We start from the raw sequence: 18131 nt of genomic DNA on the forward strand, positions 1-18131 counted from the left end.
ATGGGGGGAAGGGGGGGGGGGACCAGAGAACTATGTAACATTCGCAGTTTTAAATAATTAATGCATAAAAAACATAAAAAAGTTTTTTTTTTCATATTAATTCAGTAATATTGGTACATTTACACGAACTTTCCTAAGCATTCTAGGATTCCTAGCTATACCTTATTCTTTACTCATCTATAGCACTGACTACACCCCCCCCCCTTTTTTCGAAAAATCTGAGTGACAAACCCGTAGGTATGAGGAATCTATAATAAAACATGCACCGGTGAATTTAGATTTAGATACATTACTAGGAAATACTTACATTAAATTGCATATATTGTCCTTAAGTTAACAACAGCACTCCATTGTTTGACGCGTTTAATAAATTACTGAAATGCATTTACTTGCAAGTTTATGTTTCGCCATGTGCATGAAAAATAACCTAAAAAATTATAAACCGATGTTTTTGGTTACTCCACAGACCCGAAGGTTGAATCATCTTATCGCAATTTTTTTATGGAAGAATCACTTCATATAATTTCGACCTATATCACATTAAAACATCTACGTCGACCTTTCATTAAGTGTGTTTTAGTCCTTTTTAACATTTAAAAAAAATAACTCCGATACGACCACTGCGCTACAGCAGATAAATGTAAATGGTAGAGATTGGAATTATTTTGCCTGTTGACTTAGAATCGCCCCCTGGAAACTTCAATTATCGTTAGGGGATTTTGCGATTAAGAGAAAAACAGCATATCGTTATTTGTCTCCTAACTGAGGGAATGGTACTTAACAAAATTCATCTGTAATGTATTTATTGATTGCCAACCAAATCTATTGTTTCCGCATGGGTCAAGTGCTCTAGGCACCATTCTTCGAGGGCTTTCATGTCAGATTTCCATGTCGAACGCGTCAATATTCATTGTTTAATGCACTGTACTGACAGTTTTCCCAGCATTTTTTTTCCATTCGGTGTCCCTCGGTGGCTTGGCTTCCAGTGCTTAGTAATTTAATTCTTTTGTGTATGTTTTAAATTTGATCGACTCATGAAGAATCAGCGAAGTTTCTATCATATCCAGGCTTTTAAAAAGATTTTTATTCTCTTTTTAAATTGTAGGCTATTACGCACATCATTTGAATTATCCAGTAATCTTTTTTTAAGTAGATATATAGTTGATGATTATATACTAATAATGTCATTAAAAGTTGAAGAATTTGAATGTCACAGCCCTGTATTTTCAAAGCATATCGTGGTCCCTCGTCTTTTTTGTTCTTTCTTTCATCTAAAAAACTTTTATGATTAAAACGGTGTTTCACAGATAAACTAAGGATCTATTAAAGCTGAAGATGCTTATTGCAAAGTGCAGTTGGTCAAATTCACGCAATAAAACTACCGCCTAGATTCTGGGTGCATAAAACCAATATCTGCAATACTTCGTACACTTTGATGCTGGCTGTGCAAACGATCATTGCCTCCGGGTGCTGGATTTGACCTATTCCTACACGGGTCGTAATGGCGTTGAATTATTAACGCAGTCTACAGAACTTATTTACAATATAATGATTGATTACTAAAATGATATATAATGTAAAATATTATCACGAAGAGATTTTCCAATAAAAGAATCAGAGATAGATTAGAGAACAAATTGATTTGAAACATGGCACTATAATTGAATTCTATCGTTCACTACATTAGCTTGCACTCTTCGATGTTTCAAACAATGCCATTATATGGACTCAAGAATTCTGAAGGGAACAATTTCCCCCATCAGACAAATCTGACATAGTCCTCCATCATAGGGATACATTTCTAATAAATTTTTGGAGGGCGTTTATTTTTACGGAAAACAAAAGCTATACTGAAACATAAAAAATACCTACTTGTCATTACGTGAAGGTGGACAATTCCATACCTGTTGAATGTTAGACCAGTTAGGAAGAAATGCTTGTAAATCAATAAACAGTTAAATTAAACTCATCTCCTTAAATATTATCACATCTCCACCCATGACTTCATTAGATATGTAAACAAGTACATTCAACACGGCAAACGACTGGCACGTGTAAACTTATCTGACATTAACATTCACCATTCCAAGCATCCTCTTAATGTTTTACATTAAGTCTGTCAGAAGACACAAAGTTAATGTAAAATGACCAATGCAAAGCCAGTACCATAGTTCATATGCGGTCGTTTAGCAGGAAATTTTATATCTCTGAAAGGCGATAATTAACCTACACTTTTCAACCAATACATTGTTCATCAAAGTAAAAAATATACATATCCTGAAATGTACAAGCAATAGACCAATAACACCGTTTTTCAAGCTTATGCAATTTGCTGAGGGCACGATAGTCCGAAATATCTGGCGTTTTCCATGCGTTTTTCAAGATTTTGGTATTTGGCGTACCGGTTTTCCTGGCACGTCAAATGTGAAAACCGTGAAAAACGCCTACAAAACGTCAGATATTTCGGACTAAAGGCACGCTTGACAGTACACCCGGTGTAGACGATTTCTGCAATATGTGAAATGGATTTTGAAATAAATATTTGTATAAAATTAAAATTTTGATTTTTCCCCAGGAATGTTGACACTGCACGAAAAACCACATGCCCGTTTAATACGCAGGTTACAACAAAAAAAAAATCTTCAAAAATTTAGATCTATGGAAAACACCGTTTCTATCTTCTTATGTAAAGCTGATAAGATAGGGATAGGTAAGCTTTAAGCCATCAGTAAGAGCAGGGATCATAGACATTAAAAACAATCTGTGTTTTGTGTATATCTAGAAGTTTAAACACAAGTATTGTGCGCACTAGAGCTTAATTGCGGATTTAAGTATTTTTTAAGGTTCGATCTAACATTGAATACAGATTACCCTAATCTGAAGGCATACTGCTTTCTTTTACACATTTCTAAGTTTAATGTACGACTGAGCTGAAGTCCGCCATGAAATGGGATTCTTGCTGTACGATGGTCGAGGAAAACCGGGAAATGATGGTAAGGAGATTTTTATGTATACTCAATTCCTGCTGCCACATAAAGACAACATTAGTTATATTTAACAATAACCACCTGTCCGTATTTACCTGCGGATAGAATATATACATACAGTTCATTATATGTATATCATTCATATTGCATACACTGAGGCATCTTATAGGCCAAGTGCTTAATGTTACTCCCCGTGCACAGTATTGTGGATATAGAATAGACCAGAGTTCCGATACAATTGCGTTTACATATGGATATATGCCTTAATAAAGGCTTAGTAAATATACAACACTTATTGTTCTCATTATAAATTTATCACAATTTAGTAATAACACGATATTCAGTGTTTCGGTCATAAGTTATTGACACTCGATGGTCACCTACTGTATCGATCATCACTTGGTGATTGTCTAGATATTAGACAAGGTAGGGAGAATTCAGACCTTCCTTGCAATTATTGAGAAATTTGATACGCAAAATCTCTATGAAATAAAGAATTTTATGGCTTACACTGATCGAGAACCAACTGAATATGAACATACAACCTACCCCGCCCTGCATGCTACAGGAAATTTTGGCTACTTTTGACACCGATTAAGTTGACTCAAAAAGAAGAGAATTCAGAGTATGGGTCACTTCCATGAGGCATTGCTTAAACTACGGTAAAGTGCGAGAAACTCCTAACGGAAAATTGCATGTCTATAATAATCATCAATGGCCAATACATAACGATAAGAGATATTTATGTCAAATACTTATATGAAGACCTTCTACATGGAATTATCGAGGAAAAGATACTGGGAAACCTTTTTTCAGATTGTGTAAGGGTCAACTATATTTAATCAATATGTATTTATTGGAGATTTGAATGGTAAAATATAATTAAGGGATAAATTAGCTGCAGAACTGTAGCGTTATGGTCTTATACTTTAGTCTTTGACCATGGTGAAAGACTAAAATATAAAACCAAAACACTACAGCTCTGCAGCTAGGGATAAATACATCGATTTAATCACTATAAACACATTCAATTAAAGAAGGTGTAACCATATTATATAGACACATTTCCTGTGGGTTTTGGGAATTGATCACAACAAATCCTATATAGGTGCATATAAGAAGAAAATTGCAAAATCACGTAAATAAGCCTTATTTTGCTCGTTTCGGTAGACTGATGGTTTTGATCCTTCTTTATAAAAATGATCTTATTGGGTGTGACTTTCATTTATCTAGTTTCAAACCAGTATTTCTTCAGGACCATCTTTTCACTATGGTTACTGGAGAGTGACAGTAAATCTATTTATAGTTTTTTCGTCCTCGCTTCTATCTTTACATCTATATATGATATATTGCAATCCCGACTTCAGGTAAATACAATCTGTTTTTATTTCATACATTTTTTTAAATAAATTTTGTTGGTGTGTTTTTAATCATGTTTTAAAACAGTCAAAATCAATTATTTCTTAAAGATATAGTATCTCAACTAAGCAATTCATTAATTGTAAGCATAAAATATATATATGCCGTCAAATGACTGCTGTTAAACATACAGTTCTTTGCCCCAATTTAAGACCATCTTACGTATATCTTACCTCTATTTTATTTTATTTTATTTATTTATTTTAGTTATACTTGTATTCAGGTTATGATCTTGGGATCCAAACCGTGTTCTTCTAAATTACCGATTAACTTTTGAAAACAATTGTTTACATTGTTAGAAGTAAATTTAACACCAGAACCATAGGCTAATCAATGTACATTAGTGTGTGTTTTTAGTTTTTGTATGAAAAGCAAATACACTTGACCAGGAGCCAAGCTTTGGTCGTCTTAATTCAACATAGCGCCACTGTCTTTACAGATTCTATGGCCGCTGGGTTGGGGCACAAAGAACTAATCGTCATTAGTAGTGTACTTGGAATCATTGCTGTCCTCGTTTCGCTCGCAGTTGGGACATATTGTTACAGGTAAGCATCGTTTGGACCCTAGAACATAACGTTTCTATAGCGTATACTCGTAAATGGGACCACTCGCTCCTTCTATTCCTTACAGTAGTTTTGGGTCGACAGCGCAAAAAAAGCAAAGAGCAAGGCCTTCGGATAGCAAAGTAAGCTAGTGAGTTAGAAGACTCCAGACGGCGAATCTGTGAGAGCAATGTTATTAGGTAACTATGCGTGGCAAAAGGGCGACATATAAGCGTCACCTTCGCTTTGTTGCTGGAGTTGACGCATTGTCTATGATTTTGCTCCTTCGCTCTGCCCTCTCACTCTCTAACTTTGTTAGCTCCTTCTATCTTAAGGAGCAAGTGGTTCCATCAATTCACTAGCTTTAATCACTAATGGACGAGTAAGCTATGATGTACTATCAGTGCGAGATAATATAATGCGGAATATACTCTAGGTCATACAGTTGCCATCTTCGGGTTTATGCTGGACATACTCTTTGGGGTAACCTATCGGGCAAGGTTATATCCCAGTAAGGTATTGTTGAAAGCACTTTTACATAAGTACCAGTAAGTCGTAAATTATATATTAGGGCTATTGCAAAACACACTTTTAGGGTAAATCGGCCGTAAGTTATTATGGAAGGGTTATTAAAGAAATTCAATCTCAAGGTATTCGCAAGTTTTATTACAATAAAGTCAGTGCGGAAAGTTTGCTTACGATATGCAATTGGTCATATTTAATTAAAGTACGGTTGAAACAGCCTTTAGTCGGACAAGAGGCCTATGGGCCACATCGCTCACCTGAGCATTTGGCTAGGAGTTCAGTATTTTATAAGTGGTTTTAACCTACCCCTAAGGGAAGGGGGATGATTATAACAAACTTGAATCTACACTAACTGAAGATGCTTCCATATAAATATGTTTAATCATGGCTCTGCTGATCTTGAGAAGACGATTTTAAAGATTTTTCCTATGTATTCCTATGTAAAACTTTGATCATTCACTGTGGTCCCGCCCCAACCCCGGGGGTCCTGATTTGAAGAAACTTGAATCTACACTATCTGAGGATGCTTCCATATGAATATGTTTAATCATGGCTCTGCTGTTCTTGAGAAGAAGATTTATTTTTAAAGATTTTTCCTATGTATTCCTATGTAAAACTTTGATCATCCATTATGGCCCCGCCCTACCCCCAGGGGTCATGATTTGAAGAAACTTGAATCTACACTACCTGAGGATTTTTCCATGTAAGTTTCATCTTTCCTGGCCCAGTGGTTCTGGGGAAGAAGATTTTTCCTATGTAAAACTTTGATCATCCATTGTGGCCCCGCCCTACCCCCAGGGATCATGATTTGAACAAGATTGAATCTACCCTACCTGAAGATATCTCCATATAAGTTTCAACTTTCCTGGACCAGTGATTCTTGAGAAGAAGATTTTTAAAACACCCGCCAAATTTTCTTTAATTCTTAATTATCTCCCATTGAAAGAAGGTGTGGCCCTTCATTAGAACAAACTTGAATGCCCTTTACCCAAGGATGCTTTGTGGCAAGTTTGGTCAAAATTGGTCCTGTGGTTCTGAAGAAGAAGATGACATTGTGAAAAGTTAACGACGATAACGCCAACGACGAGGACAACGACGACAGACAACGGACAAATTTTGATCAGAAAAGCTCACTTGAGCCTTCGGCTTAGGTAAGCTAAAAAGCAGTTCGTCATACTTTATTACAGCAGGGTTAATGCTATAAACGTACGTGTATTCTTACGGGTAAGCGATCATATAGTTTATTGCAATAGCTAGCGTTCGATCATTTGTTGTTACAAGGTCAGTGCGATCTTAAGATCGGGTTACTGAGGAATGTATCATGTTTCAAGTGAGTGTAGGTTAGAAGTAAAATTGTTAAGCTACCGTAAAAATGCAGGCATTTGTTTCTGTACTAAAGTAACTTTTTACCCCGACAGGGTAAAAAGTTATTTCAAAAACAAGTGCCTGTGCGTAAAATGTACCATCTATCGGTAACGAAAGATGCAAGAAACAGTGTAATGCATCTTCATGTAACATTTGTCTTCATCCATGAAGAGAACCAAGGGTTATCAATCATGCCTCTTGTCTGTTTTGCGATGACTGTATCGTCTAAAGTTGGAAAACTTTTACAGTATAGATACGCAGAAATATTAAAGAAGACATCTTTTGTGAGGCACCGTGTAATTCATGGACTGGAGGCATGGAGTGGAGTTATGGAGTGGAGTTTGGAGTCAAATTTTGGAGTCTGTTTTTTTTTTAAGTTTGATTTTTGCTGTAAAGCACCAGCTTAGTGCAATGTTTAACATGACTCCTGTTGCTAAATTTAGGTAGTCTTGTTGAATTGCCTTAAAATCTGCCCCCAAAAAAGACAAATAATGTTTCTTGTTTTTTTTAGTGGGTGTCATTTATGCCCACTTCATACTCCATAATCCATTTCAAGTCATTTTTCTGCTCCTTTGGCCTGAGATTTTCCGATTGTTTAAGGAAATATATTCTTTATTTCAATACCCCAAAAAATAAGAGCTACTGAATTTGTGAGCTTTACATTGATCAATCTTAGTATCAATATTATCAAATTTAATTTGTCTTATCGAATTATAGAATTAAAGCTATATATGGCGTATCTGAGCTAAAAAAATAAAAATAAAAATAAGATATTGAGTGTAGATGAACATGAAATTTGTTATTTACGTTCAAATTAAAATTTTCACCGATTTTGAACTTGAATAACCTCACGTTTCTATAGTTAAATTGATTTACACTGTGTCTGATATTAAATGCGCATTCGGTAAATAAATCTGTTATAGTTTTAATTTTTTAATATCTATGAAACGCGATTGATTTAAAGTGTGTTATTTACAGGAAAGTCCTATCTTTATATTAAGTAATAAAACACCTAGAAAGAACATTTTAATTTAGTTAGTCTGAACCTATCAAAAATACGCCATATATGACTTAAATTTAAGATACAAAATTCATCAGTTGACAACTCTGGAGTTTTAATTTATCTCATATTGCTACAGGAAGTGACGTGTGTGCTCCTTAAAATTGGAACACTGTAGATGAACATTTTAGTTTATATTTCTGTTATTAAAATAAATTACATTTGTATTATGAAGTAAACTAATGGTATGCAGTTTATTAAATCTATATTTGAATTATTTGTTAATATCAATTTTGACATTGACATCTTTAATAAAAATTATTGATCAAAATTTTTTTGTAACATCAATTAGATTTTTTTTCACAACCAAATCTATATTATGAAAGACATTGTATCAGTCATATTTGAAAGCTTATGTTCTAGGAGTTTATTTAACAAATATTCATTTAAGATATGTTGATTGTTTTAACAAGACTGGTGAAGATCCCATTATCTGTTACCTAAATCTCAGGATTGTTCATATTATTTTTCATGTTATTCATGTTATTTTTTATTTGGACAAGTTAATCTTCTGGTCCAACTCTTCAAGTTAATCTTTTTCCACCAAAATGGATTACCCAAAATTATTGTACTGTTAATGAACAGCGTGCTGATGTGAATAAATAGGTCTGTTATAATCGCAAAACACTGCCTGCATCCTCTTGTATAAATAACTCTTGATAAAATGAATATGTGGGACATACAGTGGCTGCATCAAATTCCCGCAAATTCTTTCAGATAAGGTCATGGGTATTAATTTCACTCTCATTGTCAAAAAGTGTGTTATCTAAAACAGTGACAGTTTATTCTATGTTTTAATCAAATTTAACTGTTACATAAATAATGATCACCATTGCTTTCAACACATAATTGGAAGGTGATAAAACCCTTTGAACTAAATTTTAGCTTTCTGTCACATCTTTGTTATGTCAGCTAAAACTTTTATAGGTTTTTGACCACACAGCTGAACAATGTATAGGTTAATATATTGTTACAAGGTTGTTTGATTTTTGACATTTGTTCACATCCATATAATCCACATTAGAATATGATAGATTATTTTTTCTCTATATATAATTTAATTTAGATTTGCAACCATCATTTTAGTTACTCTTAAAATGTGACTTAAAAAAAAGATTATCAATAATTCACAAAAATTTACTTAAATAATTAAATATTATGATACTGTAATAGGAATACAATACATTGGTGACTCACAATTTTATCAATTTAGAAGTTAATGGGAAGGAATGTACTGTGATGCTAGTTAAGGATGATAACACTTATATAAACTCCCATATAATGCAATGATTTTAATACCCCGGTACATGCATGCTAATCTGTGGAGAACAAAGTTAATTCAACACTAGGTCACATACACCAAAATTAAATGGTTAACATCTCTGAAACTGGGGGGTGTGTAAAACACGAAATGAGAAACAAGGAATGAGGAACAATGGAATAAAAAAAAAAATAACAAATGACCTCAAAATGTCAACCAAGGGGACAGCTTTTGCCTTGATTGAATTTTGTTAGAAAACAAATACCGCCTGAAATTAAAACATCTAACTTAGGTCAGATTTATCAGTGATCTGACATTGCGAACCCATAAAGAATTGACAGATTTAATTAGATATCAACAGCTGAAAAGTACATGATTAACTGGTAAGAGACAAATCACCTCAAATTATTATCTGATTGTTACATAATCAGAGAAAAAACAAAACATCAAATAATATATTTATACATTTGTTTATCAATAAAATATATATAGTAAGGAAAGCTATTATACCATTGACATTACATTTCAATTGTAACATTACCAGAATTACTAAATTACAAAGATAGTTTTGAACATTGTGATAGTAAAAAGCTAAATGATCTGTAACAGTTCTTTTTTGACAGAGTTCTAACATATAGAAATTTGGACCATTATAGAGTACCCCAGCAGAAATACATTCACTTAGCTTATCACTGAAGGTATCATTTGATGACAAATTTATTATTATAAGCAAAAACTGAGTAAGCATTTCTTTCAGATGATAGTATTGTATTAATCAAATCTGTCGTGATAGTATGATTTTTCTGTGGGAGATATTGTGCGGGTCGCTGATAGATCTGACCCAAGTTAGACGTTTTCATTTCACTCTGCATCTGTCATCTAACAAAATGAAGTCAAAAGCATAAGCTGCCCCCCTTGGTTGACATTTTAAGGTCATTAGTTATTTTAAACTGAATCTCATTCCATTGTTTCTCGTTTGGCATGGGTGTGAGGATTCTGGCTTTTCTCTATGAGCCAATGTAATCTTACAGAGCTTTCACTATCAATTAGAAAATTGACAGATTATTCAATGTTTAATAAAGATAAATTGGAGTAAAAACAATTAACACATTGCTTTCTACTTGAAGTGTGATATGACCCATAGCTGATTTTGTTGTCTCTGAGGGTGAGTGAGCGACAACCCAAGGAAAAGTGAGAGAGATTAGTATGGTAATCGCTATTTCACTTATAAAACAAGGAAGTAAAGGAGTGAGAGGACCTTTTAGTACACCGTATATTAGTGGTTTAAAGTGTGGAACTTATTTTAAAACTAATTATAATTTATTTTTATAATTTTACATGGAAGGTAAGGAATAGGTGAGCATAATATTGAAAAACTGCATTCTTATAAATTGTTTTAAACTCTGAGCCTAATAGCTCTTGACAGGTTTGTTAACATGTCCAATTAACTGTATTTAAACAACCAGTTAGACCGACTATATCTGTTGATTAATTATATTCAACAGTTTCCAAACATTTTCAAAGAACAGGTAATCTTGTCAGTATCATGTCTGTCTATTCAATACTGATGTTATTTTCTCAAGTTACAAATACTTTCGTAACTTTCAGAAACTTACAAATTTTAATTAGGTCGTAGTAGCAATGAATTGTCAATCTGTTTAGCTAAAAAACTTGAAACAGCCAACAATCGTACAAAAAGAATGAAATACTTTCATACTTATGCAATTTCTTGAACGTCTTTTTCCATTCATGTTTTTTTTTTTTTTTTAAATCTTAGACTCCAAAATTTGACTCCAAACTCCACTCCAAACTCCACTCCACAACTCCACTCCATACCTCCAGTCCATGAATTACACGGTGCCCTTTTGTGAAAGGGTTTTCGTGAATTATAAACAGACCTGTGTAAAATGGATGCCTACTGACAAAAAATTCACATTAGTCTTTAGAAGTCTTTACAAATACATGTATATTAACTTCATGGCGAGTGACTTGCGGAGCCAATCAATTGCTGGTTAGGTTGACGACCTACTAATTGGCTTTAAAAGCAACCATGTTTGAATATGCTGAAAGTCTGGTAGTCGAGATGAATAAATATGAAGTGATTTTTTTTTCTTAATGCCGTATTGCAGGGACTCCTTTGTAGGCATGCTACATGTCATGTATTTCTAAAAGCCATGCATCTCGTATCCATTGGTTTAAACACACCAAAGTATGATTAACATTTTTTTTAAATTCCAACTGATCTTTATTGCAGATGGTTCATGTTCAGATGATGCACGAGCATCAGACGCACTAAATAAACGGAGATCGCTCGAGATTTAAGAGTTTTTAATTAAATTGATTAAGTTCTAACAAAGTATCTGTCAACATATTCACTTTGGTTTAATTTGCAGTAATGGACCCAACAAAAGCAGATACCAGCAGGTTTGAATGCACTACATTACTGCACCTACCGCATAATAGCTACGTAAATGTATACACAATGTACCATTAGCTTGACAATATACCTCATAATTTATATAAGTCGGGGTTTTAATGCTCGCCTTATACGCTATAAATTTAACAAATCCAGAAACAGTGAATATCATACACTAGTACAATAAATTATTTTATGCATCATTGAAGCAAATTTAGACACCGAGATCGGGTAAGGAAAGAAAAGGCATACGTATCTTTAAGTAAAGGGAATTTAAAGTTCTCTACAGATGTAAATTATTTAGTTTATTTTATTCGATAGTTGCTGTAAACTTTTTTCTTTGAATATAAATAATACAGCCATTTCAGTTAAAGTATAAATTCAGATACACACACAAGTGATAAAGTCATCGTCTAAAATTTGCACACAGGCACGTAGCATCAAGGTGGGGTCATCAAACATAACTTTTTACTACTGAAAATGTTCATTGAAAGGCCGGTTGCCCCATCCCCCTTCACTTTTTTGTTGCAGTATAGTCAAATAATGGTATATACATGTAGAGTGTATGAATAAAAGAACTGCGAAAGATAGCATTGTTCTCCCGCCTACCTTCAGGACAATTTTCAAAAGTTAACATATTTGGATGATTTTTCATATTTATATAAATATTTATATGAATTTTCATAAAACATTACTTCTTTGGAAAAACAAAGAGAGATAACGCTATAATTTGGGTAAAACGTGTTTTTCACTATAGAAATCAACGGAAAATATTTTTAAAACATCCCCCCCCCCCGTGAAACAAAAATTCCTTTTTACAGGTAATATGGACTGTCATTTCACAAATTCATACCAAAGCTTTTTGTGTTTCACGGGGGGGGGGGGGGATATGTTTACAGGCAAAAAACTACAAAATGCTTATTTTTTCACCAATTTCAAAGGGTTTTACAACTAAAATATTGTATTTAATTAATAATATATGTTTAATTTTATATGCGTAAAACATAAGAAAAGATTTTAAGAACATTTATTCATATCCAAAAATATCTCAAAAGGTAGTGATGCTTTAAAGCTCGATTTCAATGGAAAATATCATCTAACCCCCTTAATTTAAGAGCTGGAATTAGGGGTAATTAACTATTTAACACTGGCATTAAAATTATCTGTCAAAAAATTATGTTATCTGTTAAAATTATCTGGGTTGGCGCATGCGTGAGTTTGGAGAAACACCGCTTCATTTCAAAGAGAAAAAAAATTCAAGATTTCATCCAAAAAAGTGCATTAATACAGTCAGGACATACGTAAAGAAGGTATTTAAGGTGTTTACAAACAGTATAGAGCAGTTAAATGGCGAAATATTGTGTATCATTTTAGTATTTCTGATCTAAAATTGAACAATTCGGTGAACAATAAAAGGCACGAAGACACGATTACCATTCCGTCCTATAAATAGCACAGGTAAAAGTTAGGTGAATCTGTGATGCATGAGTGAACAGTATAAACAAACATGGAGTCGGACACGTCGAACATTATTGGTGAATGTAGGTCGGTACTATATGGCGATACACTACAAGAGCAATATGAAAGTGGAGAAGTCACTATAGAAAAGTTGTACAACCTAATGAAATCCATGGGGAATACTATGAACCTAAGATTCAATCAAATAAACACAAATTTTGAACAAAAAATTTCGAACATAGAAAGTAAACTACAAAGAGTTGATGAAATGTTCGAAAAATTCATGAGTTTATCGGCAAAAGTACAGTACATAGAAAGGGAACTCCATGAAATGAACAAAACATCCAATGATTTCCAAGAAAGTCTCCAAGGGTTAAGCAATATATTTGATGGCGTAAAAGAAGATGTGTCGAATTCCAGTAAACAAGTACTAGACATGAAGTCTCGCATAGAAGAAATTGAAAACGATTTCAGTAAATACAGATTTGAAAAAGAAAAAGAAGTAAGAGAAATCACAGAGAAAAACGAACTTCTTTCGGAACAAATCACAGTTTAAATTAAGTGATACCGTAAATCAAAAGACTAAGAAGATTGCTTGGATAAATAATGTCTTAAATATCTTAAACGATTGTGGACTTTCAAATATTTGGAACAGTCAAGCTTTCAATCCAAATTGGTTAAGAGCGAAAGTAAAACTAACTTTAATAGATCAATTTAAACAAAAATGGAATTCGGATGTTCAAAATTTATCAAAGACCCTAAATTATAGAATATACAAAGACGAACTAAAATTTGAAAAATATTTAGAAATTCTATCACGAAAAGAAGCCATAAATTTCTGCAAATTCCGTACTTGTAATCATTATTTGCCAATTGAAACTGGACGTTGGTTAAATGAACCAAGAGAGATTAGACTATGTAAGAAATGTCAATTAAATGAAATAGGAGATGAATTCCACTACATATTAAATTGCACGGCAATGACACGTGAAAGAAATAAATGTTTAACACAAAAACAATTACGATTCAAAATACAATTACATTTAGAGAAATGATGAATTCAGATAAACAGCCATTTTTAAGAAAACTGTGTATATTTATAAAAAAAATTACTAAAACGTGCTCCCCAAACTAGTAAAGACCTAAACCTATAATTGTACTATTTGTCTATCCTCATACTCACGCATGCCATATATGTGTTTTTATTTTTCATCATTGTAGTTTACATTTATATCTCGCTATACAATTGTAAAATTGTGAAGAGATCAATAAATTCAGTTCAGTTCAGTCAATTACCATTGAACTGTTCTTTACTCTCAACAAAGATTTCACGGTCAAATTGCCATTAGTATTGAATTAAATGGGTGTAAAATGTAGGCGGGAATCGAGAGTTAGCATGCGTAGTTCTTTGGTACTGAAAGAAGTTGTTACTGCATCTATCGCATAATATCTACGTAAATGTACAGTATATAAAATGTACAATCAGCTTGAAAATATACATGTACCTCATAATTTATATAGAGTAGAAAATAACTCTGGGTTTTAATGTTCGCCTTATTCGCTATACATTTAAGAAATCCAGAAACACTGAAAATATTATATACTAGTACTTTAAATTGTTATATGCATCATTGAAGCAAATTCAAACATCGTGATCAGGTAAGAAAAGAAAAGGCATAACTATTTTAAGGGGAATTTACTGTCCTCTACATCTGTAAACTCTTTATTTTTTTTTTATTCGATAGTTGCTGTAAACTTTTTCCTTGAATATAAATAATACAGCCATTCAGTTAAAGGTATAAATCTAGACACACACGAGTGATAGTCATCATCTGAAATATGTATACAGGCACGTATCGTCGGGAGGGGGGAGGGGACCCCCATTTTTCTAAACATAACTTTTTACTACAGTATTGAAAATGTTCATTGAAAGGCCGGCCGACACCCCTTTTTTGTTGCAGTGTAGTCAAATAAGGGTAATACAAAGTGTATGAATAAAATTTGCTACGGAAAGAAGTTGGAACCTAACACCCACACACACTCTGCTTGTTAAGTTTTTTTCAGGTTAGTTGAAAAAAAATTTTCTGGGTGGCCCCCCCACTTTCAAAAACGATGCTACTTCCCTGATATATCAGAGATCATCAAATAATCACATACTAGTATTCATATATAACTGTACATTTTAGAAGATTTTAGTGAAGAAAATTTTATCAAGTTATATCAATAACTCTTTATTAAATATCAATACAGGAGATATGATTACATCAAAAGAACAAAACGGGGATCCTCTACAGATTCAGGGAGGAGACTTTTCTTTGTGGAGGACGTGAAGCAAGGCCATAATGGAAAGGGTCCACTCCCAAATAAATTACATCGGCAAATCTTCACGTCTACACAGCCGATACCCCAACAAGTCGTACGCAAACCACAACCCAGCATGCAGACTAATAATTATATTCGAAGTAGCCATGGAAGAGCAACACGTGACGTTCATATTCACAATTCCTACCCCGGCGGTGTTCGATTAGTGCGCTTCCACCAGGACCATGCCAAACCGGTGCTCCTGTACCGACCTAGCTCTCTGAGACCCATATATACGCAACCCCACCTTCCCAACACAGTACCACATCTTCGACTGGGAGACTATAGACCCAAGGTTGTCAGTGGTTACTTCTCACCAAGCAATATTAGAAACATGACCGACGAATCGCTCAAAGATCCGGAAAGTTCATTAAACAGCAGTAAGTGCACGAGAGATTGTATAGAAAAGAGAAATAAGGATACAAATATATTACAGACTTATTTCTGGTGAAATACATTATAATTTCAGCTTAAAATTTGTCTATTTTAGGTAGGTCAAAGTTTCATTGGTAAGCGTTTTCTCCTTTGTAACACGTTCGTGCGGTAGAACTCCGTACTATGCATACAATGTATCACTAACATACAGCTTGTTTAATCCTTAGTATGAAAGCCCGTTAATTTTATTTTCCTAGCTTATATCTTAACGCTTAACTTTCGCGAATAAATGCTTAACTTTCGCGTTATTAACTTTCGCTATAAATTCTTAAGTTTTGCGATTTTGGTGTTAAAACACGTGGTAAATTTGTCTTGATATACTTATGGTAATAGTTAATACAAGCAGAGAAGTCTCTTTTTAAGATTATGTGAGAAATTCAGTACACCTTTAAATGTTACAATACAACTTCCAGGAAGCCATATAGTGTTGAAAGTCACGTTTAAAGCACTGGATTAATTTTAGCTGCAGATCTGTAGCTCGCTAGTTTGAAAAAAAAAATTGGGATGGACGACCATGTGATCTGCAGATCTGTCAAATTGATTTGGCGATTATTTGGATGAAGGATAGGTTTAAAGAAACTCCCAAGACAAGCCCATAGTCCCAAAACTAACATAATCTCTAAACATAAAACATGATCTTATTTTGTGCAAACCAAAGACTATTTACGTTCAACAGTAAAGCTTTATAACAATAAACTTAAAACAATCAGATACTTTTTATACATTTGCCAAAGGCAGGTACATGTACATATATTTGTAAATAATATATTTAGTAACTCGTCAAAATTTTACCTCATTCTCCTAAGGATTAATAACAAACTAAAGGGATTCTCATTTCAACGTTTCAACTGTCAAAAACAGAATTTCTACTTTCAGAGAGAGTTTAAGCCAGAGTGTTGGCTAAAATTGTGTCTTGGGGGGGGGGGGTCTTAACACTCCTATAAAATGTTTCAATTCTTCTTAGAAGAGTGTGAAATGTTTAGAGGACAAAAGTCAGTCTTCATTCAAATATTTTGCAATTAGATAAATGCATGAATTTTATGCTAAAATGCGAAAGTTACGTATAACTTTTGCATAACCATTAAATCCATAGTTTCGCGTTATTACACCAAACATTTTCACCTAGAAAAATGAGCACAATGGCTTTCATACCTAAACGTAATACTGGTGCACAATAAAAATACTGGTTTTATTAGAATCATTACTCACAGAACTCTATTTGTGCATTAACAATTTCCCTCAAAGAGAATACCAGGGTATGCTATAAACGAAGCAATGGAAGTGTTATTGCTGTTTTTCCATTTTCATTTTATTTTACTTTATAATATCATTAAATGCACACACTAACACAATGACAATTGTAACAAATTAAAGTTCCTCATGACATGGGTCTTGATCAGAAGTTCTATTGTAAAAGGAATCTTGTGTCTCTTACACATTCAAAGCACATCTTAGAATCATGAAAGCATAGAGAGAGAGAGAGAGAGAGAGAGAAAGAGAGAGAGTTACTGTTTGTGATACATCTGTACTTTGCTTTATAAAATGCCAACTTGAATTGATAAAATATTTAATTATAAAAAATGAAATATTTTGCAGGGTTCCAGCAGAGCCAGAAAAAGTAAGGAAAGATAAAATGCAATAGTCTAGTGATCATACTTCAATTTATTCTTCACAAGTTTAAAAACGCACAGCTAGAATTTCCTAAAAATACACTTCATTGTCTTTTAAAAGGTGAAATTCATCCATTTAGATGAGAAAGGTACACAAACAAAAGCAGTAAAGAAGAGACACAAAGCTACTAGAAATTCCTCGACCTCCACATCCGACCTCAAAACTTTACTTCCTCCAAGGACCAAAACCATAAAAAGGAACTCGGACTTTCATACTCAGTACATAGAAAGTGGTAGTAATTTTGTCATAATTGACTACCTTGATCAAAGAAACCAAACAAATGGGGAGCTACCATTATCCACCTCTACACCACGGGACGACCAAGAGGAAAAAACTGATCCCAACCACAATATCATTCCAAGGCAAAGAAAAGCACATGAGGGTTCTCTTGATAAGATTCCAGTCTTTTAAGTCTAAGGGGACTTACTTTTGTATTCCAGTTTTACATATATTGCCATTTCCAGATTTGTGTATCTTAGAAGGATTTTGCTTTCGTATGTAGTAAGATTAGCCTTTAGGGGAAACATTTTTTTTTTTTTTATGAAAACCATAGTAAGTGTGCATAATATTTGCAATACTTTTAAACTGAACATATCTCTATTTTTGAATTTATTATACTGTACTGCTTACC

At 33.5% G+C, this 18131-nt stretch overlaps 1 protein-coding gene across 1 annotated transcript; it reads left to right on the forward strand.

Annotated features, from left to right (window-relative positions):
- Window positions 1-2821: 2821 nt before the first annotated feature.
- LOC133184322 (uncharacterized) lies at window positions 2822-18117 on the forward strand. Its single transcript, XM_061319350.1, has 6 exons — window positions 2822-2993; window positions 4846-4951; window positions 15284-15774; window positions 15885-15903; window positions 17426-17447; window positions 17561-18117. The coding sequence occupies exons 1-6, from the start codon at window positions 2948-2950 to the stop codon at window positions 17909-17911; spliced, it is 1035 nt and encodes a 344-aa protein (XP_061175334.1). The 5' UTR covers window positions 2822-2947; the 3' UTR covers window positions 17912-18117.
- Window positions 18118-18131: the final 14 nt, after the last annotated feature.

The sequence above is a fragment of the Saccostrea echinata genome, unplaced genomic scaffold (assembly GCF_033153115.1).
Source record: "Saccostrea echinata isolate AGI-Se365-2 ecotype Australia unplaced genomic scaffold, CSIRO_AGI_Sech_v1 ptg000010l, whole genome shotgun sequence".
Taxonomy (NCBI): domain Eukaryota; kingdom Metazoa; phylum Mollusca; class Bivalvia; order Ostreida; family Ostreidae; genus Saccostrea; species Saccostrea echinata.

What these genes read in the sequence shown, in the direction of transcription:
- LOC133184322 (XM_061319350.1), top strand. Translation starts at nt 2,948, where the DNA reads ATGGGATTCTTGCTGTACGATGGTCGAGGAAAACCGGGAAATGATG. An exon ending in AGGAAAACCGGGAAATGATG is followed by an intron (nt 2,994 to 4,845) that starts GTAAGGAGATTT and finishes CTGTCTTTACAG; the next exon opens with ATTCTATGGCCGCTGGGTTG. An exon ending in GTTGGGACATATTGTTACAG is followed by an intron (nt 4,952 to 15,283) that starts GTAAGCATCGTT and finishes ATATCAATACAG; the next exon opens with GAGATATGATTACATCAAAA.